This window comes from Patiria miniata, unplaced genomic scaffold (genome assembly GCF_015706575.1).
Source record: "Patiria miniata isolate m_02_andy unplaced genomic scaffold, ASM1570657v1 HiC_scaffold_28, whole genome shotgun sequence".
Classification (NCBI taxonomy): Eukaryota; Metazoa; Echinodermata; class Asteroidea; order Valvatida; family Asterinidae; genus Patiria; species Patiria miniata.
The window spans coordinates 7511955-7539659 of record NW_024037067.1 but is presented as its reverse complement, the minus strand read 5'-3'; the positions used below and the strand labels follow the sequence as shown (position 1 = coordinate 7539659).

Here is a 27705-nt window from a genome sequence, read left to right as displayed (position 1 = left end):
CTCTTGCTCTGGTGTTTCAGAGGCAGCAGAATGTGGGTTCCAGCCCGGGTCTGGACACTTGTGCCCTTAAGCAAGGCACTTAACCATGATTGCTTCGTCCTTCGGATGGGACGTGAAGCCGTAGGTCCCATGTGTTGTGTAATGCAATGCACGTAAAAGAACCCAGTAACACTTATCACTAAGAGAAGGGGTTTGCCCCGGTGTTCCTGGCCTCCTGTTAAAACTCCCCTGCAGAGTTCTTATGAGAAGAACCAACCAAGTACCAAGTAAAGTTTTCACTTCAACTTGAAAGGCACAATAATAATTTGCAGTCAGTCATCCACATAATTGGGGCCAAGCAATCTTTGCTTCACCCATATGAATAGCTGCATCTCCTATGTACAGAAGTGTCCATTCATAAATATGTACTTACATTATTTGTACATGCAATGTGTACATACAAAAAGAATTCACAACAGCCATCTATAAAGTATTGTGGCTTATGAACTCAAAAAACCCGAACAATTGCGGCAGTTTTTCGACCAAAAATATATATCAAACATGCTCCCCTGGTCATTTAAAGAATACAAAGAATCATTTCTGACATTATTTTGCTGCTTTTAGTACAAATATAACTGTAAATGTGTACATATTTGGCTTGTTGTTTATGTACAAAATGCAAGAATATACAGCATCATTTTAAAATGAAAATAACAATGGAAAGATTTGAGACCTCTATTTGTTCAATACAAGACATCATTTCAAATTAATAAAATAATCTGTTGTTGAGAAATTTTCTCACAGAAATTGTTGGTTACAATCAAAAAGGAAACTTTGATGCCAAAAAAAAATAACCAGTCTATAAACCAGGGCATTCGTCCTTGCAACAAAAATGAAAATGCTGACCTCTACAATAATAGGCATTAAATAATTTTTTTATCTCTGATATCGACAAATAGGTTTTTCAGATTGCAACATAATAAGATATAACAAAGTGCATTAAATGTTTTTGTCTTTGGAAATAATACATGTGTAAGCAGTTGTTTGATTGGTCCAAACCTTAGGGAAGACTCGTGGCTGTCCAATCATCATAGCAGTTTGACAGAACCTTCAGGTAGCGCATTGTTGCATATTCTGTAGTACCTCAGATCATTGATCAGTCTTGCCAGATTTTGCATGAAGGACGGAAGATCCTGGAGTATAAAACAAACATTCATTTCAAATGAATTGCATGTTAGAACCATTTGCACATCATCAGTCAAACCGGCTCAGTTTATATAACTGACATACAGATCCTTGTCATTTGATTGGTGGAACTCGCATCACGTGACATTCATTATTGCTCCAATTTAAGCCGGGGCTCAAAAAGTCCCATTCGCCCATGGTGAATGTGATTTACTATTCAACAGTTAGATCATCCTTGTTCCATGGCGCGATGTGTGTGTGCAAATGCATGCTGGTGTACGTGTTGAGCATTGCACGTAGCACGTATTGTTCCCAAGAGCCAGCAGCTACAGAGTTGGGTTCAAACACTTCATGAAGGGGTGGTTTGGAAGAAATACATTTTCTCACCAATTTTGTACTGAAACAGAAATTCATTTTAACTGTAAATCAACAGATCAGTTTCTTTGTTCATTCAATTGTGATAGATTGTGCAAGTTTCTGTCTGGAAATACCAACATATATCTCGATGGGTAAGGCACTGGAATGCCAGTTAACGCTAACTCCCTAGGCCTTGTTGCTAGGATGTAGCCTCAATCCTGCAAAATCCTCCAATTGGCCTCATGGAAAAATAGCATATAGCTTCAATCCTGCAAATTCCTCCATTATTTCTTGAATATGGTCCATAGAGAGGTGACCACTGCTTGAATCCTGTGGCAGTGACTGTCAATATGTTGAGGCTTGGTCTGTGACATCCTGGAGCAGTACGGAGGATTTCCAGCATAATCCAGGCCTATATTTATGCATGGCTGAGCAAAAACAACACAAGGTCCAGCCCAAGACCTTGACAAAGTGCATCCTACAAAAACAGTAATGCACTTTTGCCATGTAATCTCAATCCTCCAAATTCCTCCATTTTGGCAAAAAGGATTTTGAAGGATTCAGGGCGGGAAGGATTCAGGGCGGTTAGGGTTAGGGTTAACAGGTCTCCTGTTCATATCCCAGCACAGATCAAACTCCTGTTTTACTTCCTTCATTTCTTGAATATTCCTTACTGAATGGACAAGGTCAGCTCCAGCCAAGACATTGCAAACACAACCCCCCTCCTCTCACCTGCTCTTTTTTGTAATTGCACTCCAGTGTCTGTCTCTGGTTCCCATCCAACCCGTCAAAGCTCTGCAGGAATTGCAAGAGAAATGTGCCAAAGAAGTTGTGGAAGTCCACGGCGGCCATGTTGTAAACGGTGACCACAATCTCCTCCTGTAGCAGGTCATGTGACTTGTGCAGCATGACTTGCAGGAAAACATTCAGGAAAGAGTACAGCATCAGGTCCCGAAAGATTTTCTGAGGGTTAGGATCAACAAGGAAAAACAAGGGTTACAATGTGAGATATAACAACCATTATGCAAGACCCGTTCACAATCTCATGTTCACTGGCCATTAAAATGAGTTTTCTGAGTCACTGGACTAAATAAGTGTCTTGCCTCTTTGAATCTTGCTGAAAAGATTCAGAGAGAATTTGTCATCATATAATCTGATTTTGTTGATGCATGTAGTAAGAATAAAACCAATTGACATGGAATATCAAAATATGCATGTTGGATTCTGTAGGAGTCTAATGGTGCACCTGTGTAGGATGGGGTAGGTTTTAAACCTGAAACAAATGTACATATGTACTCTAGACAATTGAGCTTACCTTATGGTACAGCTTGAATTTAGCATTGAGAGTTTCTAGTGATTCTAGATTCTGCCTGAAGACGTCAATATCTGGCTGCAAAAATGACTGACCAAATGCCTGAAATAAAACAACAAAAGGCAAAAATGGATATTGAGTAAATGTTTAGCAGAATTGGAAAATAATATGATCGCAATATTGTGTGGAACGCAAAACATCTTAGAGGCTCTGTCTCAAGAACACAAGGGACATTGTTTAGACGATGAACTTTTTATACTGGAAAATATGTGACCTGTGGCACTAACAAAGATTACTGTCACTACGTGCCGTGCCTATTAACCCATTTTCAACAATTGGAAGTCTGTCTAGTCAAATAGTATTCATAGCCAGAGTTGTAACGAGTCACTAATTTTTGTGACTCGAGTCGAGTAGAGTCATTTTAAAGAAGTGACTCGAGTCGAGTCATTAGGTCAAGAAGGTCGAGTCGAGTCACAGTGTGTAGTCGAGTCAAGTCGAGTCGAGTCAAGTATTTAGCTCGAGTCAATTCGAGTCACAAATATTTGAACACTATACAATAAATAAACACAAGAGAGAAAGTCATTTTGGGGCTTTTTTAATTTTACATTCGGGCTACTGCATGTGGTGACACCACATTTGACTCTTAATAAAAATAAAACGGGGGTGCCAGCTGATCGCCATTCAACTAATGGGGACACTGATCAAATCACGTATGATGTACATTATTCGCGAACATTCTAACGTGACGTGAACGAAAACCGGCGCCAGCGTAAGTCATTGCAAATATTTTTCGCAAAGATTTGCTTTTATTTTTGGGACTCGAGTCTTATTAGCCTTCCTCGATTCGAGTCGAGTCATTCTGATGAGGGACTCGAGTCGAGTCATTTGCTCGCAGTGACTCGAGTTGAGTCATTTGCCCTTAGGGACTCGAGTCGATTCGAGTCACCAAAAATTGTGACTGGAGTCGGACTCGAGTCGAGTCATTGACTCGAGTCATTACAACTCTGTTCATAGCTAAATGTTATGTGGGTAGTGTTGGAAAAAACTAATAATAAATAAAACCAAAACAGGGTGGTACAATTTTCAGCAGGGCTACACGACTCGGGTGAGATTTCTCCAGATTTTCTAGATTTCCTGATTTTTGGTGAGACGTCTTCTGGAATTCCAGCGTTTTCTGTTTTCATAAATTCAAAACAGTTTCCAAACTCCCATCCGAATGTTTTGTGGATTTTTCATTTTCCTCAAATCTCACCCCTGAAGATTTTATCCAGTACCGGGTAAGTTTTGAAAGTAGCCCACCCTTTCAAAATCCCCGATGGAATACAGTCAGATTGAGATACAATATTCAAACTATGGACCGCCACATCAACCCCCCTCACCTGCATGATTGCCACAAACTGCTGCTCATTCTCCACTGTCTCAGTACCCGACTGCAGACTAGTCAACACAGTCAATACAGTAAGATTGAGATGCAATATCCAAACTATGGACCGCCACATCAACCCCCCTCACCTGCATGATTGCCACAAACTGCTGCTCATTCTCCACTGTCTCAGTACCCGACTGCAGACTAGTCAACACAGTCAATACAGTAAGATTGAGATGCAATATCCAAACTATGGACCGCCACATCAACCCCCCTCACCTGCATGATTGCCACAAACTGCTGCTCATTCTCCACTGTCTCAGTACCCGACTGCAGACTAGTCAACACAGTCAATACAGTAAGATTGAGATGCAATATCCAAACTATGGACCGCCACATCAACCCCCCTCACCTGCATGATTGCCACAAACTGCTGCTCATTCTCCACTGTCTCAGTACCCGACTGCAGACTAGTCAACACAGTCAATACAGTAAGATTGAGATGCAATATCCAAACTATGGACCGCCACATCAACCCCCCTCACCTGCATGATTGCCACAAACTGCTGCTCATTCTCCACTGTCTCAGTACCCGACTGCAGACTAGTCAACACAGTCAATACAGTAAGATTGAGATGCAATATCCAAACTATGGACCGCCACATCAACCCCCCTCACCTGCATGATTGCCACAAACTGCTGCTCATTCTCCACTGTCTCAGTACCCGACTGCAGACTAGTCAACACAGTCAATACAGTAAGATTGAGATGCAATATCCAAACTATGGACCGCCACATCAACCCCCCCCCACCTGCATGATTGCCACAAACTGCTGCTCATTCTCCACTGTCTCAGTACCCGACTGCAGACTAGTCAACACAGTCAATACAGTAAGATTGAGATGCAATATCCAAACTATGGACCGCCACATCAACCCCCCTCAACTGCATGATTGCCACAAACTGCTGCTCATTCTCCACTGTCTCAGTACCCGACTGCAGACTAGTCAACACAGTCAATACAGTAAGATTGAGATGCAATATCCAAACTATGGACCGCCACATCAACCCCCCTCACCTGCATGATTGCCACAAACTGCTGCTCATTCTCCACTGTCTCAGTACCCGACTGCAGACTAGTCAACACAGTCAATACAGTAAGATTGAGATGCAATATCCAAACTATGGACCGCCACATCAACCCCCCTCACCTGCATGATTGCCACAAACTGCTGCTCATTCTCCACTGTCTCAGTACCCGACTGCAGACTAGTCAACACAGTCAATACAGTAAGATTGAGATGCAATATCCAAACTATGGACCGCCACATCAACCCCCCTCACCTGCATGATTGCCACAAACTGCTGCTCATTCTCCACTGTCTCAGTACCCGACTGCAGACTAGTCAACACAGTCAATACAGTAAGATTGAGATGCAATATCCAAACTATGGACCGCCACATCAACCCCCCTCACCTGCATGATTGCCACAAACTGCTGCTCATTCTCCACTGTCTCAGTACCCGACTGCAGACTAGTCAACACAGTCAATACAGTAAGATTGAGATGCAATATCCAAACTATGGACCGCCACATCAACCCCCCTCACCTGCATGATTGCCACAAACTGCTGCTCATTCTCCACTGTCTCAGTACCCGACTGCAGACTAGTCAACACAGTCAATACAGTAAGATTGAGATGCAATATCCAAACTATGGACCGCCACATCAACCCCCCTCACCTGCATGATTGCCACAAACTGCTGCTCATTCTCCACTGTCTCAGTACCCGACTGCAGACTAGTCAACACAGTCAATACAGTAAGATTGAGATGCAATATCCAAACTATGGACCGCCACATCAACCCCCCTCACCTGCATGATTGCCACAAACTGCTGCTCATTCTCCACTGTCTCAGTACCCGACTGCAGACTAGTCAACACAGTCAATACAGTAAGATTGAGATGCAATATCCAAACTATGGACCGCCACATCAACCCCCCTCACCTGCATGATTGCCACAAACTGCTGCTCATTCTCCACTGTCTCAGTACCCGACTGCAGACTAGTCAACACAGTCAATACAGTAAGATTGAGATACAATATCCAAACTATGGACCGCCACATCAACCCCCCCTCACCTGCATGATTGCCACAAACTGCTGCTCATTCTCCACTGTCTCAGTACCCGACTGCAGACTAGTCAACACAGTCAATACAGTAAGATTGAGATACAATATTCAAACTATGGACCGCCACATCAACCCCCCTCACCTGCATGATTGCCACAAACTGCTGCTCATTCTCCACTGTCTCAGTACCCGACTGCAGACTAGTCAACACAGTCAATACAGTAAGATTGAGATGCAATATCTAAACTATGGACTGCCACATCAACCCCCCTCACCTGCATGATTGCCACAAACTGCTGCTCATTCTCCACTGTCTCAGTACCCGACTGCAGACTAGTCAACACAGTCAATACAGTAAGATTGAGATGCAATATCCAAACTATGGACTGCCACATCAACCCCCCTCACCTGCATGATTGCCACAAACTGCTGCTCATTCTCCACTGTCTCAGTACCCGACTGCAGACTAGTCAACACAGTCAATACAGTAAGATTGAGATGCAATATCCAAACTATGGACCGCCACATCAACCCCCCTCACCTGCATGATTGCCACAAACTGCTGCTCATTCTCCACTGTCTCAGTACCTGACTGCAGACTAGTCAACACAGTCAATACAGTAAGATTGAGATACAATATCCAAACTATGGACCGCCACATCAACCCCCCTCACCTGCATGATTGCCACAAACTGCTGCTCATTCTCCACTGTCTCAGTACCCGACTGCAGACTAGTCAACACAGTCAATACAGTCAGATTGAGATACAATATCCAAACTATGGACCGCCACATCAACCCCCCTCACCTGCATGATTGCCACAAACTGCTGCTCATTCTCCACTGTCTCAGCACCCGACTGCAGTTTAGTCAACACAGTTGTTGAGAAGAAATAACGCCACTTGCTCTGTAGCAGCTCAAACAACAGCTTGTATAAGGCTGGCTTGATGTCCGGGGAGGCTCTCTGCAAGCAACAATTCCAGATTTTAGTTCATCCAAAATACAGACCAACACCAGACTTGGAAAACTAAAGGGAGTTTTGAAAACCAAGCCTCATCTGCCCTTCAGGCTTTTCTCTGGTGTCAAAATAATTGAGAAACCTGTAGAACCAATTGGAAATACTAAACACGTTGAGCATGCATCATACAGGATTTGACTTTATCAGGATGGACCTGCAGTCAGCTGCATTCTCGTAAGTCATGTTCTATAAGATCTTTGGAGTTGTCATGTTGGCCGTGATACAGATTATCAGATATGCATTCGTCTGGTGCAAAAGTCATTGGTTCAATTTTTCACAAGTTGGCCTGATTTATCTCTTGAACAAGCTGTAGGGCCTATGTTCACAGTAGGAATGTTCGGGGTAACAATAGACCCCACAAGACCCCAGCGATAACCAGACTAACCTGTGCAATGATTGGGTAGATGTGATCCATACAGATACTGATGATAGTGGGTAAGAAAGCCTTGAATGCCGACCCTGGCTCCTGGACGATAATCTCTAGAATCTGAAGAAACCTGAAACGACACACATATTTACAGGGCTTGAAGGGGCTTATTTCTATATGGAATCTGAAATAACTTTTTTAAATCAGTGTTTAAATTATACATTAAATAAAAAAAGTTGAAAGGGCACTTGTTCCTTAAATAAATTCAAGTAGTTTTGGAAAGAATATTGCAACCTGACGCCACTTTTTTCTTCGTGTATCATCTCAATGAAGTTCATTCATTGCAAAAATGATGATAAGACATGAATCTGGGACTGAGAAACACTTCCAATTTCGAGTTCGTATGTTTTTACACACATTTACATGAGGGCCACCGTACGCGATAGAAATATCCCGCCAACACACCTGGCAAACGCATGCTGTTTTATCTTTCCTTGACGTTGTGATAAACTCAAACTCCTTTCAATACTCGTCACTAAGAACTGTCCCTTTTTTGTTGTCTTGGAAGTCATGATGGTGTCACATAAATTTTAAAAAATGTTTCGTGAATACTACGAACATGATGAAAACTTTGGACTCACATGGCAATCCTTTGGGCGCCATCTTAAGAAAAGCGAGTGTATGACACACACACGCTGGTTCCAAGCCGTTAACACACATGTATAATACTAACTGGCTGGTACCCGGCGACTACATCGATGTCAGAATCACTCGGCTACGGCTTGATATTACACACATGTCTATGGTAGCGGCTGCAGCCACGTCCCATAAGACTCATGTGCAATTTCAAGCCGTAGTCGATAATTCAGACACGGCTTATATCTAACCGATTTTTCAGCGTTTCGGTTCAAAAATCAGTTATTAATTGAAAATGTAAATGATTTTGAGGAAATTCGTAATAAAGGGCATTCAATTTGTAATTGGGAATACAGCTTGTATTTTCGTAATGATCACGCCAAATTGGGAAAGGTTGGCAGGTATGCACAATGTACAAAAGGCTTCTATGCACATAATTGTCAACAACAAACCTACTTTTCAACGACGCCTCTTCCTTTGTTTCCTTCTTCCAGAATCGTTACTGTTAGCCGCTCTCTGTAATACAGGCAAAATATTTGAGGATTTTGAGGATTACGTTGAAAGCTATACTTCCTATTCCACATAATGTTGGTGCTTAACCATTTCAGATTTAACAGTGGTTCAACAGGGGATCTACTTAATGGTTGGAATTCGGGCAAATGACATCATGGTGCTGGCAAACTTTGGTATGGGGACACTTCCCCAAACCACAGTGCTTTACTAGGCTGCCTAATGTATCGGCAGTACAGTCAAAAACAGATATAATGAATACCACTATGAATAACACTAGGTTATACTGAACTGTCTATGTTCTCTCATCCTATGTTCAAATTTACAGAACATATCTGTACATCTGAAAAAGCACTCGTATAGTCCCAGTGTTTTGTCTTGCCCAGAATGCTGCTCAACTACACTTGGATTACAAGTATATAAATCCTGTTGGCAATTCTGTCTGGTACACTCGTTTCCATCAAGCGAATACTCAAAACTTGAATTCTTCTTTTCTATGTAGGTATTTTTCTTTTTCTTGTAAGGTTTTGATGCCTGTATGAGGTGCATGTGTGTGGTGTTGTAGCCAGTTTGCACATAATGATACCACATGGTATGGATCACATTGGCTATATTCTTCACCTGGCAATGCATGTACATAGCTGGAATTTTCTTTCATTTACAAGCAGTCAATGAGTCAAGTCCATCACAGGCTTTGATTCTCCATTGAATACAAGGGAAAGTACATGACATCTTATCGAGCAACCAGATTCCAGCAGCTAACATTGCTGTAACCAAAGACCTCTATAGCAATAATCTTGTCTTGGATCCCATCGTGTTTGACTTTCTACTGCATTGTCAAAGGGAATCGAGTCAAATGATGACCATATCTACTATTCCCACCTTGTGAATAACTCCAGAAAGATGGTGATAGTGTGTTGGATGGCTGGTATGCCCATCTGAACACGAAGACTCTGGAATGTAGCCAGGTAGAAACCCATCATATCATTGATGACATCTGGACATTGAAAAGTCGAAAATAAATATCAATTCTTGAATGAGATGAGAGCATTTATGATCTGATGACTGACACACCACCAAGATAATGTGATCTTCCCAGTGATATCATCAATATTGCTCCATCTTGCCAAGGGGAATATGTTCATTATGAGAGATGTCCTATTGTCCCTCTTTAACTTTTTAGGAAGACTCTCATAGGTTTTGTACACGACCCTAATCGCGGACGTATGCTGGGAATCGTGGACGATATTGTTCTCTTTTGTTCTCTGGAATTTTTCGTCCACGGTTTGAATAGATGAACATGCCCACCCACTCTTGTTTTACTATACTCTCAAGGACAATGCTTTGTGTTTCCTTTTGTCCCTATAACACTCTCCTATAGACTAAGCACACAAACTTACTACAGAGGACCATTTCCAACAAAAGACCGTACTCCCGAGGACTGAAAGGATCTGTTGTTCTCCCTTTGTGTGTCAGTCCTCGGGGGGTTATGTAGAACATGTACGCACCAACATTTACGGTGTAAATCAATGATTTTCTATTGTTCCTCATCATCAATCTTTTGTATATACTCTGAACTTTTTTGCAACAGCTCCCATTGGTTTTGTACACATTTTCTAATCGAGGCCGTCCTTGATTTGACTCCTGTCCTCAATTACACAATGATGTTTCACATGTGTGTCCTGGATTGACACCATAAACAAGCCCAAGTTCATACACTTACAAATTGATTTCCCTGTGTGCAAGACATTACAGAATCTAGGCCAGCGATTTCTGATTTCTGTGCAAGGAACAAATCCTCAGCATGCATTATCTGCCAACTAATCCTAGCACGTAGGTACCTCACTTAACCAAACATTTGGCACTGTCACACATGTGGGCAAACATCACACAGACCAAATAGAAGCCGAGCGCATCTTTGTACCTGATTGCTGAATGTAGAGTGGAAACAGATAGAGAGTGACATCAATCGAGTCTTGTAGGGAGTTATGACAGACTTGCTTGGTCTTGGATACCTCCCCAGCAATGGACTCCACCTGGTCCGATAGTAACTGTAATGTTCTTCTGATCGTTGGCTTGGCTGTGATAAAAAAAAAAACAATTATAAGTTCATTATCAAAAAAGAAAGGTGATTATGAATTCATTATCAAAACGGAAAAGTGATGAACGAATTTACCAAGGTACTTCAGAATCAATGCTCAAGTGTAACACAGTGGGTTTGTTGTAGTAAACTTTATTATTAAGTCACAACAGCACACCAATGGACACCTTGTGAAAAACCCTTCAGTCCATGTTAAACACTACTATATCTGTGGGAAGTGTGCACAGCGTAACTGCAGATACTGATACAGATAAACTAATGTCACAGCAAGCAAATAAAATATAACTGGGGTTAAAACCTTGTGCCGACACTACGCTACACTGCATTGTATCTGCAACCACATGGGACTGTATCAATGGGAAAAACCACACGGCAACATCTCTCTATCTCCCAGGTAAAAACATAATAGTGTTGGAAGGGTCAAGAGGTTACTTTTGTTACAAATAAAATGGGACATGGATTGATGATACCTCTTTCTTGCAAGCTCTTATCCTTGGCAAGTTGTGACATGTTCTTGAGTGAACGGAACTCTTTGGTCAGTCTCTGGATGAACTCTGCATGGTGCTGGGAGCGTAGCGCCCACTGCTGATCCGTCTCTGGTATGTTAGGCCAGGGCAGGATCAGGATGTTGGACAACGCTCGGCAGACTAGAAGCTGGACCTAGACAACGGAATCAAGACAAAAGAAATGTAGCTTGCCCAAGGACATTGCAAGTACCCAGCAGTCTGCAATCTTAACTGTACTATGTCTACTTTATTCACAGACACTTCCTTGACTGAAAGCATGCAGAATGGGCCAAAGATCTTGGAAAGTCAACTTAATTCTTTCTAACTCTTTTTTCAAATGATCCACAAAAGGAACTGACTTGGTGCATTATAAGTTGGGTTTTTTTCAGTTGAACAAAGAAATTGACTGGAGTGGGGTTTGAACCTTCCATCTCTGGTATTCCAGATATAAACTTATTATATAATTCACCTAGACAGACTCCCTTTGTGGTTCATTTGAAAATTTGTAATAAAAAGCTGTATCCTCTCTGAGTGATCCCCGTTTGTATTGCCCATGTCTGCATTGTGACTTTGGGCGTGATCTCTGGCTGTATGGCATACATGGGTTTATGGCTTCTGACTAGCCCCCCTTGAACAAGGAGATTAAAGAATTGGGGAACCACCAACATAGGGTTGCATAGCTCAGTTTGTAGAGCACCGGAATGGTAAACCGGAGGTCACAGGTTCAAACCCCGCTCCAGACATTTTTTTTGTTCAACTTAAAAAAAAAAATCAAAAACCTTCTAATTCTTCTCAAAAAGCACACTTCTCTTACAGAGTTTGTCATTTGACATGTCACTTGTCTCATATTCTACTCTGTAGCAGGACAATCTCAAGGAGTAAGCTACTGGAGGCATTTACCTCATCCTGTAGCCCTGATAACGACCCGCCACTGACATCTTTGAATAAAATCTGCACAGATGCTAGCTCAATGAGAAACGGTGGTCTGACAGTCGTGGCCATGGACAGGAATAGGTGGGCAGCTGAGACAAGAATCTTCTCTGGAACCTTGGAGAAATGTGGAATCGATGGAATCAGGTTGCATTGAAAAACAATTCGATTATCAATCCCTACAACAACTGTACTTCATTTGACACTGCACAGACTGGTATTTGCCTATTTCATGTGTACCTGTGGAAAAGCAAAAAAATTCTGTATCTTTCCTCACAGTATACAAATTTCACAAATATTTGCCACGGAAAATTCCTTTTTTTTCATCACATGAATATTTCCCAGTGACTAAATCATTCACATGACACAGCACTTTCTGCTGCAACACTGAAACAGCCTATTATAAGAAACAGGCCAACTGTAAGGCGGCATCCAAATCAGCTGTCTAGAGCTAGGTCTCGGTCCGCGCCCATTGTAAATACGCGGGGACGCGCTGACAATAGACGTAGCTGTAGCTCTGGAAGCCTGTTTCGGACACGGCCTAACACACATTGTTCCAGCAAAAACTGCTGTTTTTGATGTTTGCATTCAAGTCTGTGCTTGGAATCCTATATGTCAGAGTTCACAGTGCTACCCTATGACCCTATAGCAATACCTGTTTGGCTAGTAGCGGTGTGACAGCATTGATGATGCTGGTGACAAGCGGCACAAATTTATCATGATGTCTGCTATTCCTCTGTGCCTCGCTGTAGAATTGTGATATCCAGTGTGTGAATGCCTGCAGGGCTGCTAGTGACTGGGCATGGCTGTAACATGGTGCACAATAAAATTCCACGATGAACAACTCAACATTTGATCTCAACAAGAAGTTACATGGCCTTTTCCAAACAAGGGCAGCAAAGGGTTTTTCCTATAACTTGTTTGAGATATTGCTCAACGGTTCAAAAGTCATAAAATTACAGACCACAAACAAGTGAAGTATGCAAAGTCATCGTACCAAAAAGACCTCAAAAAAGAAATCAGATGGAAAAAAGCATCCATAGATTTGATCAAGGACACGATGTCCCATGAAAGATTACAACTCACTTATCTTCTTAAGGGTCACATCAATGTCACATCATTTGTAAAGGGGACAATTACCACATTTTAATGTACATAATAATTCTGTGCACGTATTTTCAGCTGGTCATCACTGCTATCCAAAATGCCAGCCCCCCCCCCCCCCCGAAACAGAACCACTAGATCCCAAAATTAAATTGTAGATGGCACCCCTTCAAAATGATGTAACTATACTCAATTACGCGGAACGATAAAGCATGTTTGATTGGCCAGTGCAATAAGCTGAAGGCAAACGATTTCTGGGCAGCTTGACTGTTACCATAATTTCAATCCATGAGGTGTTAGACAAGACATAAGTTTTCCCCAAAGATAAGAATGGATTGACAGCAATACTCACACATCAATAAAGTCTGACTTGAGTACTGTGGGGATGGCTGTCTTGACTTTGTACAGCTTCATCTTAGTACCATACACAGTCACTTGACAAAATCTATTCAAAAAAAGAAAATCCATTGTTAACAGACAAGCAATTTCAAAATGGGACAAATTGTTCAAACTTAATGTCTGTCAAGATTTCAAATGTTTGCGAGATATTCCTAATCTACTATGCAAACATGCAATAATGATATCAATTACAAATTTTCCTTTGACAAAAATGTCCAGTACAAATGTATACCTTTAATTCAATGTCTTACATGTGTGTGTGTGAGAGATTATCTTCTACTCACCAAACCTAATGAAATTATGGGCCACATACATTTAGCAGGACTTGAGAAAGGTATAGTCCAGCTAATTTTCCTTTACACGGGGCCCAACACGCATACCCTTTAAGTTAAATTACAAGTAATCAGATTGCAAGTGTTATCTGATTGTAAGATTCAAGGAGGCTACTTGACAAAAACCCAAGGTTTTAACATGTTTAGGATCTAGACATCAATGCCGAATGCAGCTAAAAAATGACACAACCTGCACCTACTTGTCAATCAATGACAGGGCATCATCAAATCTCTCCGACAACCTCTCAGCAATGAAGTGATCAGACAGTCTTCCTAATGACTGGAATAGCGAGCACAGATCACGCAGTGTGCAGTGTAGTCTACGACATTCATGCTCTGCTGTGATGTTCAATCGTCGACCTGAAAGAGAAAATATAACATATGACCTCTGCAATCTATTTCATTTACCCATATGACATGAACTTGCTTTACATCAAGAAACTACTGAACTCATGAAAATGCCCAACAGTTGAAAGCCATTCAGTCCTTCCATAAAAATAGAAATTCACATGGGAAAATATTGAAGAACCAACCTTTCAGTATTTCAACCAAAGTGCACAAGTTACTATGGCTAATACATGTACATCAACACAAAATAAAAACTGAATGAAATTTTTGTCTATCTTGCAAAAGGTTTGGGATATAAGAAACTACTTTCTCTGAAGCAATCATACCCTCCTGTGTTTCCGTTACAAACTGGGCGAGTCCCATGTAGACGTCTAAATACTCCTGAAAAGGTGGGTACTGGGGGGAAAAACAGCAAAGTTATAATTCTCTGAATAGTTTTGCTTGCTTGTCATTTTTCAAACTCAACGACGCATATAATGTCCTGCTATTGGGTCGAGGGAGCCTAGCTAGTCGTTATAGGGACCACATGTTGTGGGAAGGCTACTAACATCCTACGACTCGGTCCAACTTTACCTTACAATATAAACATTCCTCATAAAGCAGTGCCTGCTACAGTGCATATGTGACCCATTCAAGCACAAGACAAAGTCACAATCAGGATAATATCAGAGTGTAACTGTATTATTTCTACAGCTGTGCATTTTGAAACCTATTTAATCCAACCATATCCAACAACTAGAACAAACAGTATGTTAAGTACTGCTTAAACAAAAACCTCACAGAAATTGCGCACTGTTTGATATTGTTGGATACAAAAAGTGTTTCTGAGCACCAAGATGATAACCTACTACACAGTTGGGTAAATCATATGTGCATTGATAATTTGATCACTTTGTATAAATTCTGAACTATTGGGAACAATTACGAACACTAAACAAAACTTTCTTGAAAGCAAGGTTCAGGAGCTACAAATCTCTATAACGACTACCAGAGAACCTGACCCAGCAACTCCTCATCAATAACACACCCCACCTACATGTAGCCAACTCACCAATACTCTAAATGCTTCCGTTGGTAGAAGCTCAGCGACCTTGGCAATGACTTCCAGACACTGCCGCAGAAAATTCTGCCACTCTGTCTCCGACTTGCAAAATAAACAAAAACTGGCATCATTTTATGCTTCAATTTGACACATTGGCCATGGGAACTAATGGTATGGTTGCATACGAACATTAACACATCCAGATGGAATGGTAGGAGAAAATAGCATCTCAATAGCCAGGATTTCATCCTACAAGATAATGATGATTACTAACTCCATTCATATTGTCCTCTCTTCACAACCTGCCTGTTTGGAAGAGCACTACACTTTGATTCAAAGTAAAACTGTAAATCAAACTTACACAACTAGGAAAGACATACTTACAAATAAAACTCATTTCAAAGCCTCATGAATAAAGTAAAGTATAAGTGCAGAAAGTCACATTTACAAAAATATCCTTGTACGTATTTTGGTATAAGATTTATTTATTTATGTTCTATAGTCGGTCTTTTTAAAATTCTTTATCTACGGCCATGCCTGACTCACATCATCATTGAGTATCTCATCATCTATTTCCTCAAGCTGTGATTGGTTGCAGCGGAATTGCAGCTTGTGAAGAACCTCAGTGATCAGTGACACCAATGCATCTTTGTATCTGCATAATGAAGCACAAGCAACAAAAATACAGCTATTCCAATTTGGGTCCATGGCTAAAAACAACCCAGCAAGTCATTGCCTCAAAATCCTGATAAAAAAGCAGTATCTTGCAAGTAATACCGATGTGATTAATTCAAAATCTTTCCACATGCATCCAGTTATGCTGCTTTAGAAATGATTATATACTATTCCATTTGAGCAAAAACAAACAACGAATGTTTTTCTTGACGTTATTTTGGCTGCAGTCTTTGAATAGATGCTAATCATCATTCAAGTGTTCACACAGAGTCTTATCTTGGCAAGCATGTTGTGTACGCATGAAATTAAACTGATTTGAGCCAGGCCTGGAATGTTGATGCTTAATGTAGTGTTCCTGGATTCATTTTCATATTTAACAGCTACGTTATATATTGATAACCGTACTATCAAATCGGAATGTCATACATTCCTGAAATAATATTTTGGGCAAAACTATGAATTCAACAGAAAGATGTAGGTTTAACAATTTGGAATTTGTAACTTTTGCAGTAAATTTCTATTTGCATACCAGCTTCACTTTTTGTACTAATAACAACATATTTTGGTGATAGTTGGCATCTATGAGAGTGGATTCCTGAGAGAAGCAGCACAGGGAAGCTATTCATGGTTTGTGTTTCTGTACGGACACAAGATGAACAACCAAGTCACCACCAGTCAACAGTCACCTCAAATGCCACAGAATCCAAGCTAAGCTTGATTATTAATCAGAAGAATTCTTGATATAATTCACAGAGAATTTCACTTATTGTTGTTATGGACTGGTGGGGACAAGGTCATCCTTGAACAATTTACGGATGGTTTTCAGCCCAGAGGAAATAATATTTTCACTATCCAAAATTAAAGAAGTGTGTCAGTTCATGAAAACAAAACAAAATTGGTGGGAGGTGTGCATTCAGGCATGTGCACAGACATTCATTGAATTAACTGAAATGACTGTTTGGACAATGATGAACTAGCCAAATCAGCTTTGAGCCATTAAATGCTCTTACAGGAAAAAAGGACTGAACACATCTGTGTTCATCTAGGCAAATATGATAAATGAGGGTACATGTGGGATGTCTCACTATAAGTCCTATACAGAGAAAATGACTAAGGAATAACTTCATCTATGAGAATCTGAAAGGATTTGGCAGTATGAAGGTAAATTTGGATTTTGGACTTTCGAAAGATTATAACAGGATGACCATTGGTATAATAAAAGCATCTTCTATTGGAATGTCACCTGTCCACAAGGTTACTGGTGTTTGGACATCTTGAGGTATTGGTCTTGTCAAGAAGGTAGTCAATGAAGATGGTCCAGATATCCAGACAACTGAAGTAACCTTCATGACAGGGCTGCAGAAGAAAAACAGGTCAGGGAATAAAGATAAGATATTGCAAACACAACTTTGGACTCTGTTGTACTGCAAGCCACAATTCTGAGACGTAGCTTCGGTAACACAAAATCCCAGTGCATTTTTGCTGGAAGCTTCCTTAATCCTGCAAAATCCCCCAAATCCTCTTAATATTTTTGAAGGATCTGGGAGAGTTAAGGTAAAATATTATCTTGTTGTGAGATGGTTCTTAAAGTACAATTGCCCAGACAAGAAGCCCATACACATTTGTCAGTAAACCTTACCTGGGGCACATACCAGACTAAGATGAACCTGGCAAATTGAGAGCTAGATTTACAAGCTGTGCATGGGAATATCTCGGTATGTTCCTAGTGGTTACAGGATTGATGGACTAATTTGTGCACAATGTACTTCTTCAGTGACTACCCCTCTGTAATTTATGCAATATCCTATACATATTTGATTTGAACTGATTTGAAATTCTGAGAGCAAGACCTTAATTTGCCTCCTCACCTGCTGGAATGTGTACTTAAAAAGTAGTGTAAGAAACTCCAGGACAGGGAAGTGTGAATTGGATTCAAAGCGCCTCAGATGAATGCTGACAAACAGTCGAAGGAACTCGGTGAACTTCTCCACGTATCTGAACACAAATAGCAAAGGTTTAGAAACAACAAGGAAAGAAGGGAAAAGATAACCACCATTTACTTTCAGAAAATGTCTTAGTTATCTTTTCAAAATAAAAATCAATCTGTGCACATGATCACTGTACATTTGGTAGTGTCAAAGTAATTGCAGGATCAATGTTCCAGTTTTGGGGTTTTTTCCCGCCATCACGGGTTGGTTAATTTGGACAATGGTTTAGAAAATGCTTCCATCATTCCTGGGACACTACTGAGTGTACAGTGATGATCTTGACGTTGATAAAATAACATATCAAAGTCACATGAAATATAGAAATTTAGACGGCATTAGGCCAGCATTTTTTTATTCATTGGATTACGAACAGAGCATGAAATTTGGCCAGGTCGGAGGGATGGAATAAAATTTAAAAAATAACATTTTAAAGTTGTTTAAATTTTTTAAGTTTTCCATTTTTTTGGAAAAAAATGTAACTCCTTTGCTTTTGTGTTATCAATTTACTCAAATTTATCAGTTATCTCTCAAAACCAAGCAGAATCTGTTGGTGGGGCATTACAAAACAGATATTGACTGCTTTAACTCATGGTGTAGTAAAACTAGCCTCCCTCAGTGATCCATGGAACATTCTATTTCTCTCAGCTTTGCCTCAAGAAAACAGAACGTTCCATAGATCAACCCAAAGAGCTAGATTTATCACAACACTTGAAGAAGTCAATATTTGTCTACTATTGGCTCCTGGGATAGAGTTAGACTAACCTCTCATCCAGCTCTGACATCTTATTGCCTACAGACTGCTCAGTAGTATCCTTAGTCACTCGCTGCAACAGTTGGAAGGCTTGCTGGAACATCTTCAAGAGGTATTCTTCAAAGTCTGTAGGCACACAGTTCTTGGCCATGATCTCATTGATGCAGGTCATAGCCAGCACACCCAGAGATGAGCTGCCACTACTACTGAAACTGCTGTTGTTCAAGTCCTTTTGAGAGGATGGTGAGGTACTACCCTGTTGTACTGATTGGATGTCACAACCAAAGTTCGCAAAGTGGAAGATGGTAGTCAGGAGGTTTGGGGTGATGCTTCCTGATAGAGGGATCCAGGAGAAGAGATGAGACAGGCAGTGTAGGCACAGCAGGCTGACCTGTAAGGTGGTGACGTATAGACAAGTTGTGAACAATTTAGCCTTTCAGAAAGACATCCAATGTTGATAAACTTTTTAAAGTTGCTCTACCCAAGCTCTTCAACTTGTTCCATTTTTTTTTCCTCCTTACTAATTTTCAATTTGTGTGTTTTATTTACACAGAAATAGCTACTTAATATTTCTATTTTGGACGTTCTGAAGCCTCTGAAATCAACAGGTCATGCAGATTTCTGAAACACAAGTTGAGGTAAAGGTACATACTTAAACAAATTTGACACTGACTTCTTGGCAAAGGCCCTAACCAAGTCAAGAATGGATGACCATCGATACTGACCTGCTCACTGTCATGGTCCAGTGGAGGAAGAGGCAGGACGTTCTGTTTGCTGACTGGTGTGGCTTTGAACATGCTGCGAATGATACTGCTCCCTGCGGTTGTAAAATCACAACAAAAACAAAAAATGTACACATTAAACTCCACGCAGAGCTAGGCAATGTACATATGATCAATTTCACAAAACGTGTTACATCTGGGCGATGTTTTTAATGAGTAAAACTTGAAGACCATCACTGTTTCTACAATGACCTTTGTGCATGATTTCATACGTGTACACGTTTATGTAAAAAGTGGTTGAATGAACTATACCAGCCATTTAAATAAACAGTTTTATTTCTTGGGTTTAGGTGGCAAATCCCAAATTTCTCTCAGATGATAACATGATTAATCAGTAACATTGTCATTTACAATTGTTACGCTGCAACTTATGCCGTTTACACTGACGGCCTAATTGACATCATTATTTCATACCAAGTTGTACTCAGGCCAGTAACTCAGGTGTAACACTCATGAAGTTTGTTTGCCAGGCTCCACACACACAAAATTCTGCAAGCAAAGTTACCTGTTGTACAGGTTTCATGGACTCAGCTACTGTTCCTATTGAAACCGTCCATTGGAGGTACTGTAAGGTTGATTGCAAAATGTTCTAAACATAAAACCAGGCCACTCTTGAAAATGTTGCTGTTGTTTATGTACTCTGTATTATCAGTTTTGGGTTGTTCTCAGACAAATAAGGCTAAAATGTCTCTACATAGGAAGCAATGAGCAATGTTCTTTGTACATACCTGATTGGAGAGGTGAGGAGCCATATGCAATGTGACTTGGACTACTATCATTGGAGTCTCCATGTGTAGGGGAGGGTGGTGGAGTTGCAGTCGTCACTAATTGCCGATGCTTGTCTAATATTGTCTCTAAAATACCTGCAAATACAAACATGGATTTGAAGGTTATTAGAAGGTCCAGGTTGAAACTCAGTTAAACTGCCCAGCTTCAATGCGTTTGTGACACCAAGGTAAGTTTTTGCGTTGCAAATTGGCAATTTTGCTACAAATGTTTGTAGGTTTTGGGAGTGGGGGTTAGAGGTTAAAGAGCCCAAACTTGTTTGATCAGAAAACAGCCACATCATGCCGTTCATGAACAGATGGTATGCATACTAACGTGTTACAATACTGAGGATGGTGGGGATCTGATCTAGGAGTAGTCTCTGTAACTGCTCCTTCCTGGCCATGCTTAGGTCTTCCCTCGGTGAAGCTAGCTCCTCAGACGTAGTTTGCAGCATTCTCAGGCCTAGAGTCACCATCTGCGGTTGATGGATAAGCTGTCAGAAGAAGAAAAGGGATTAACTTCCAAGACTAAAAAGGATTAGCCTATTAGTCCTATATACACAGAAGCCCGGAAACGGAAAGAGATTTTGCACAGTAGTAAACGTTTACACATGAGGGGAAAACTCTGCAGAATTATGTGAATATATGCAAATTAACCAATTAACACACGTACCGGTACTACATTGTAAAAAAATTATATAGTACTTATAACCTATAAATCCATAACGTTATTAAGTGCTCAGGCAGTCTTGGAGGATTTTCTCGGCTTAGGAAAAACTTAAAGTCGCATGCACGAGGTCGAGTATGATACATTGTCCATAACACACGCATAGTGCTAGTCATGTTCATGACGTGTGGCAGGCTCAGGATGCCCAGCTATGGCATGCTGGTTGCTAATTTGCTATGTATATCTGCATTCTTTTCAACCGATTATACAAGTGCGCACGAACGCCCATAGGTTTGTGTTTTTTTGTGACTTTCAGAAACGTGTTAATGTCAGCAAGTCAAATTTATTCGAGTCAAGTCAAGTCACAAGTCATATTTTTTCAAGTCAAGTCAAGTCAAGTCTCAAGTCATTTTTTTCCCAAGTCAAGTCAAGTCTCAAGTCAAAAAATAGCGACTCGAGTCCGACTTGAGTCCGAGTCAGTGACTTGAGTCAACAACACTGTTAAACAGTGTCAGCCAGTCAATCCCGCTATGTAGGCTGGGAATTCTTAACAGTCACTTGTTTGATCATGACAGAAATGACTACTTGGCACAGAATGTTGGTTGCTTCATTGGAGGGTTAATGTAGAACAAACAACATGTCCAAATTTTGTGACAGCTCACAATTTTTTTTTCTTGCAGTTTTGTACTCTGCCAGTTGTATCTACACTCTTCCTGCCTAGCCTAGCCATACATGTTTGCTGGTGGTGCACCATGTTGCACAATGCATATCTATGCAAAGGTTACCAGCTATGGAGCACTGGGGGCAATCTAGAAACATACTGCACATGATGGTGACTGCTGCATGACTATGCAGTACGTAGGTATACATGTACATGGGGATTGAGGCGCATAGAAATACTTTAGAATGTGCCATTACTGGGAGATGCTGGGAGTGGGGAATATAAAATCAAGGGGATCCTGAGACAGCAGCAAACTAGCAAGATGGTCAGTGATCACCCATGCATGTCAATATGAACTCAGAGGGGTCGGCATCTTTAATTTCAGGCATGCAACTGGTATTCAGGAAAACCGAGGAAATTCCAAACCACACAACACTTTGTATATATTGCTTTTCAATTTGGAATGGCATTCACGAGAAGTAAACGACAAGGAAAGCAGCAATCACTTCTCTATCGAGAAGCCAAACTTGATAGTTCCCCATGCCATTTTCCTGAGTGCACTCTGTAATTCACTGACTCTCCTAGTAAAATATAATTGTTAAGCCAAATTATTTTCCTCGATATCCTACTTTTCAATAAATAGGTGTATGCTTATGCGTACAACAGAATGGTCAATAACAGTTACAGATAGCTAAACTTACACTTATCAGTTCGAATGTGAAGCCTCCCTAATACTAGGAATTTCCTGTGACACAACTGCCAGTTTTCACATTTATATGCATCTCCCTTACCATTTATTGCAACAAGTGTGATAAGACTGAAGTTTAACACTGGGTGTTTTGCCAAAACCTCTTGGACAGCATTGAGTATACATTACTTATAACTTAATATCAGTGAAAGGCCAAACCCCCATTTTAAGATGATATCACAGCTATATAGTGCTACATACAGCAATTAACACCCAATGCCTACCTGGATAATATTTGAAAAGAAATCTGGGTAGAAGTGTGGCCAGTCTAGTCTCCCGATGCAGACAATGACTTTGATGAGCTTGTTGCAGATGAACGTTGGTACCAGCTTATGGTGAGACAATAGGAACTTGGATAAGCTTGATCGGATTTCCATTTTATCCTGGGCTTCAACTCCAAGCCATTGTCTGTTGATCAAGTTCTGAGGATCAATCAGAATCAGAACAACAAGTTTACAAAAACTCTTCAAAGCTTTCATGCATCTGCAGCCATTTTCCAAGACTTTAGTGGCCAATTCTGCCGAGTTTGTAATCCGGTCAATCACAAATTAAATTGGGAGTCAACTCACTGACAACTAGGGATGAACAATAAGTGGCTTAGTCACACTTGAGTGGAATAGATTGCCACTTGGGGCTCCATGACTTGTGATTTTTTACTTTTAGACTGCGTGAAAGAGTGGGAAAATGTTACGTGCGCATTGCACTCAGGGCGCATCACTCAAATGGTTCAAGTTGTTATAAAGCATGCACTGAATGGATGCCGCAATAGCAGAAGGTGATACTTCGTACAACAACCAAGTTGCAATCTGGAAATATGTGAATACCTTTTTGATTTTCCTTGTTTATCATATTAAACATGACTTCAAGAGGTAAAGGATATTTAAATTGAAAAGATCGGGCAATATTTTGCCCTTCCACCATCTCAAAGTAATTTCACCTGTATAAATGTACTCCTGCTTTGATCAAGAGTATACTCTTGCCAATCGTGCACTCAGAAGTGTGCTCGCTCAAAGCCATGATAACTTGATTTTACTCTGCATTTCTTTTTCAAGGCTCCTGTTAACTTCATCTATGATTTTATTAATGTTATGAACATACCTCAAAGACACTGAGCGCATACATCATGACATACTCATTCTGAGTATGTGCCAAGAAGTAAAAGCAGTGTCTCCATGAACCACTCTGTGCACTGAAATTGTTGAGCAACTCCTCTGTACACAATATAAAATAAAAATAGATATCCAATATTAAGTCAAAATTTACTAGTGTTGCAAATTATTTCACTCAATTTCAACTGAAACCTGACAGCAGGTGCCCTGAATGAGGAATTTCTAATTTTGGTACCAACATTTGAAATTTGTAAAGCAACACAACAGCAAGTAATGCCCCCTTGTTAATTCAAAGTTCTAGCATAGAACATTTTGGAAAATGCCAACATTTATCTACAGATTTAGAAGGTGAAACCACTGCAACAGTCATAATAGTTTACAAAACAAATGATTCTACCACAAAAGGATACACAATTCCTAATTTGTAAATTTGAACAAATAAGTTTGCATATTCTAACACTCCCCCCCCCCCCCCCATTTTCTCTCGTATTCACACGATTCACAGGGGTTGAGTTTTTGAGTTTAAAAAAATAAGAATTTCCGGGAAATTCCCCAGAAAACTGAACAGACAAAATCTTGACAAAATCTTGACAGACAAAATACGAACAGTACTAACACAATAAATCTGATTTGCCTGCAAGGTGTGCGTACAACCATGCTACAGACACAGTAATGGCTTCTCATTATGGTCAACAGGGGGAAACAGGTAGGATATGGCACATTATATATCAGGCTTCCAGCAGTAAACCTAAATCGGCATATTATATGCTTTCGTAAAAAAAAGTATCCGGATGTCTGCAATATTATGTCAGTAAAAGTACCCGGATGAGGACAATATTATTTAATATTCTCCTCCTCTGGGCATATAAACAAATTTTGTTGGTGCCCACACAATCAAGAGCATAGATTACTCATGGTTGTTAACCAGTGAATAGAATTTTCTGCATACAAACCTATTTCTCGTTTTCGTTGGTTAGTTGCCCCCGGGGAAAAGAATTCATTCATCAAGCCCTCCAAAGCTTGCAGGGATGATTCACTGGAGGCCTGAGGTGGCAACAAATTCAAGTCAGAAATTGAAACAAAAAATGAAAAGAATGAAGTATGTCAATGGGAATTTGAGTACAACTTGAAATCCTCTCTCTAATGGTACATGCATAGCAGAGGGTAAGTTAGACAAAAAAGGTTGCATGGAATAAATTATCTAGCACAATCGATCTCTTGTATGTGGCCTAAACACAGTGGTTTTTGTTTTTGTTTTGTATAGTCGTTAATAGTTTTCAGAACAAATTTTGACACACTTTTCACTTCATACATTGCTGTCACAAAAACTGACTGCTCATCATGTGCCATTTCACACAGCAACATGTGCTAAATGCTTTTCCTCCTCAGTCACTCTCCATAGCCACATCTCTTCTTTTCATACCATTCATTGTCTTTTTTATTTAACTTATCCTCATCGCAACTATTCAATTTGTCTCAGTTTTTAGTGTCCCGTCTCGTGTTTTGTTTTGTCTTGTCTTTAGTTTCCCTTTGACTGTTTTCGGGTTTATTCCCATTGTCTGTGTAAACTGTCCTGTATTGTCCGTTTATGTGTTGGGCTGTTCTCTACAAGCCTCGGTTTATATGAACAGCCCCATACACTTCACCATCATTTAATGTATTTACTGTCGTTGTAGTCGAACTCCATATTCTCGCGGCATCCCTATTATCGCGGCATGGGAAATTTCTCCTTTTGCATTGCCTAAACTCCTTCAAGTGGAGATTTTCATCCAGTTCACCAGGCATTAAGGACTTTCTGCCGAGTTGTACAAAAAGGACGATTAAAAAAATTGTGTCTTTCGAGACTTTTAACGATTTTAATTAAATATTAGCATTTTCCAAAACTTGCGAATTTTCCCTCACCGTGTCTGCTAAAAGGTACCATCTATATTTTAACATAAATCTTTAATGGTGCTCTGTCCATGAAAGTTCAATTGTCTGGTTCCCATTCTACAGCTGCAAACACATAAGGAAGTCAAAGGACGAAATTTTCCACTGTTTCCTGAACAGCACAGCCTGCACATATCGCATACACGGCTATGCAATATGTGCAGGCTGCGCTGTTCAGGAAACAGTCGCCGGTGTACCCGTGCACACACGATATGCCCGACTGTGAATGCGGGCGTGCGCTTGGCCGGCGCGTCGTACGTCATCAGTTTGACCTCACAATTTGAATGAATCGTACACAACAACAACATTCAAGATGGAGGTTACTGGCACGACAGCTCGGCGAGGCTCGGTTTCCGAATCGAAGGTGAAATTTCTCTTTTCTTCTCTAAGGTATGTGAACCTAACCACCACCATTTGTATTTCCAATTCCCACTGAAGCCTACAGGGGCGCATAAGGTAGTTTGAAGACAGTTTCGGGGGTAAAATCTGAAGATTTTGATTGGGGGTACGAGTGAAAATGGTCAAAAAAAATTAGTAGTAACCGCAATAGGGCCATCGATCTCGGACTCTACTATTGCCCGACCATGTCCAAATGTTACAAAAGCGATCTGTAGAGTCCTAGTTACTCGGACTAGATAATTGGGAGTCCACCTCCGTTCGCACACTCCGAGCATGTCTATTTTCATAGGCATCGTCCACAGAATAAACCACACCACGGTCAGATTTGTTTATATCAATTTGAAAAGGAAGAGTTATACAACACAAAATACAAGACAATTCGGGAAGGTTAGTGGGCAATCTCTATTCCAAACGAGAAACATGTAAATTACATTGTAATATTGTTGATGTACCCTAACGTGGCGCGGCCCCTAACGTGGGGCACTTTGATTTTTTGCCTGTAGCGCCTAGCTAGAGCAAAAGTTTTAACTGAAATTTCACAGAAAGTGAAATTTCATCAAGTTCTAAACACTCCCGTTCATAAATCGCAAGTTTATTTACCCGCTACAAAGTAAGAAGAAAAATTTATTTTGGGCGTGATTTTCCGATTTTATTTTCAAGTGCAAAGTGAACCCTTTGAAAATGCCCCGAAAAATAAGGTAATAATTTTCTGACAAACATCTGGCTGGGTATGTAAGTAGAGATAATAATGATTTATCAGAATTTATCAAGTTGACAGAAATTCTTAAATGTTAATTTTGAATTTTCTGAGATTTATTTAAGTGCGCCACGTTAGGGAACACTTCGCAAATTTGTGCCCAATTTCCGGACGTCACCGTTTTTAATTTTGGCTTAAATTTTATGAAACCGAAATTGTTCACAGGGGTTAAATAGCAAGCATTAATAAGGGAAAAGTACCAGAATTTCACTGCATGAATTTGAGGTTTGTCAACAAAGAGGTTTGGCAACACTACACGAGGAAAGTTGGGTAAGCTTCGAAGTGCGCCACGTTAGGGAACACGACTATACGGAGTCCCATCCTACTACATACATGACATAGGCCTACATGCATTGCTGTTATTTATTTATTAAATTTATAGTACAATTTAGTTTAGGCCCTACCTTCTTTTTATTTGAAAATTTAGTTTGACTGACTTGTGGAAGGTATGGAAATTAATGTTGCCTTTGAATTTAATTAGTATTCTTGGCAAACCCCACCCCTCCACCTACGCCCACCTTTGCTGCGCCCTTCCCGCAATTGCGTACATTGTACACTGCACATTTTATACATAGCGCTTGATAGCATTACGGTCCAGCATGTCCAGTTCCGTGTGAAATCTTACCATCTTCCGGCGTCGTTTAAGAACTATTCTCCGTCTGTCTACGAGTTAAACGTCCTCAGATAAGCTAAATTAGTCTTCAACTACCACTTGCGATTTTAATACCAAAATTTGACAGTTTTAGGGCAAAATTTCAGCTCATTTTTCGTTTGATTTGGCTCTTGACTTCGATACCAACGTGTGGATACAGCGCATTGCGCATGATCGTTCAGGTTCAGACCGCCC

At 40.5% G+C, this 27705-nt stretch overlaps 1 protein-coding gene across 2 annotated transcripts; it reads right to left on the bottom strand.

Annotated features, from left to right (window-relative positions):
* Positions 1-178: 178 nt before the first annotated feature.
* LOC119734824 (exportin-6-like) lies at positions 179-27705 on the bottom strand. 2 transcript variants are annotated; one of them, XM_038208399.1, is made up of 26 exons: positions 27484-27705; positions 24727-24817; positions 23763-23875; positions 22889-23086; positions 20923-21082; positions 20550-20684; positions 19765-19856; positions 19051-19430; positions 18169-18295; positions 17544-17656; positions 16172-16280; positions 15635-15727; positions 14910-14979; positions 14436-14595; positions 13857-13949; positions 13056-13206; positions 12371-12517; positions 11435-11624; positions 10788-10943; positions 9746-9860; positions 8810-8869; positions 7736-7847; positions 7141-7296; positions 2837-2935; positions 2254-2484; positions 179-1172 (listed from the first exon to the last, which is right to left on the bottom strand). In XM_038208399.1, the coding sequence occupies exons 1-26, from the start codon at positions 27484-27486 to the stop codon at positions 1068-1070; spliced, it is 3459 nt and encodes a 1152-aa protein (XP_038064327.1). In that variant the 5' UTR covers positions 27487-27705; the 3' UTR covers positions 179-1067. The 2 variants fall into 2 exon arrangements, with proteins under 2 accessions (XP_038064327.1, XP_038064328.1); XM_038208400.1 differs by lacking the exons at positions 179-1172; positions 2254-2484; positions 2837-2935 and adding an exon at positions 6860-7054 and having other exon boundaries at positions 7188-7296.

Bases quoted from the DNA above. Each gene is read 5' to 3' on its own strand.
- LOC119734824 (XM_038208399.1), bottom strand. The intron at 15,728-16,171 runs GTGAGTCAGGCA...TTATTTTGCAAG, and splicing joins ATGAGATACTCAATGATGAT to TCGGAGACAGAGTGGCAGAA. The intron at 11,625-12,370 runs GTAAATGCCTCC...TCCGTTGTCTAG, and splicing joins TATCAGGGCTACAGGATGAG to GTCCAGCTTCTAGTCTGCCG.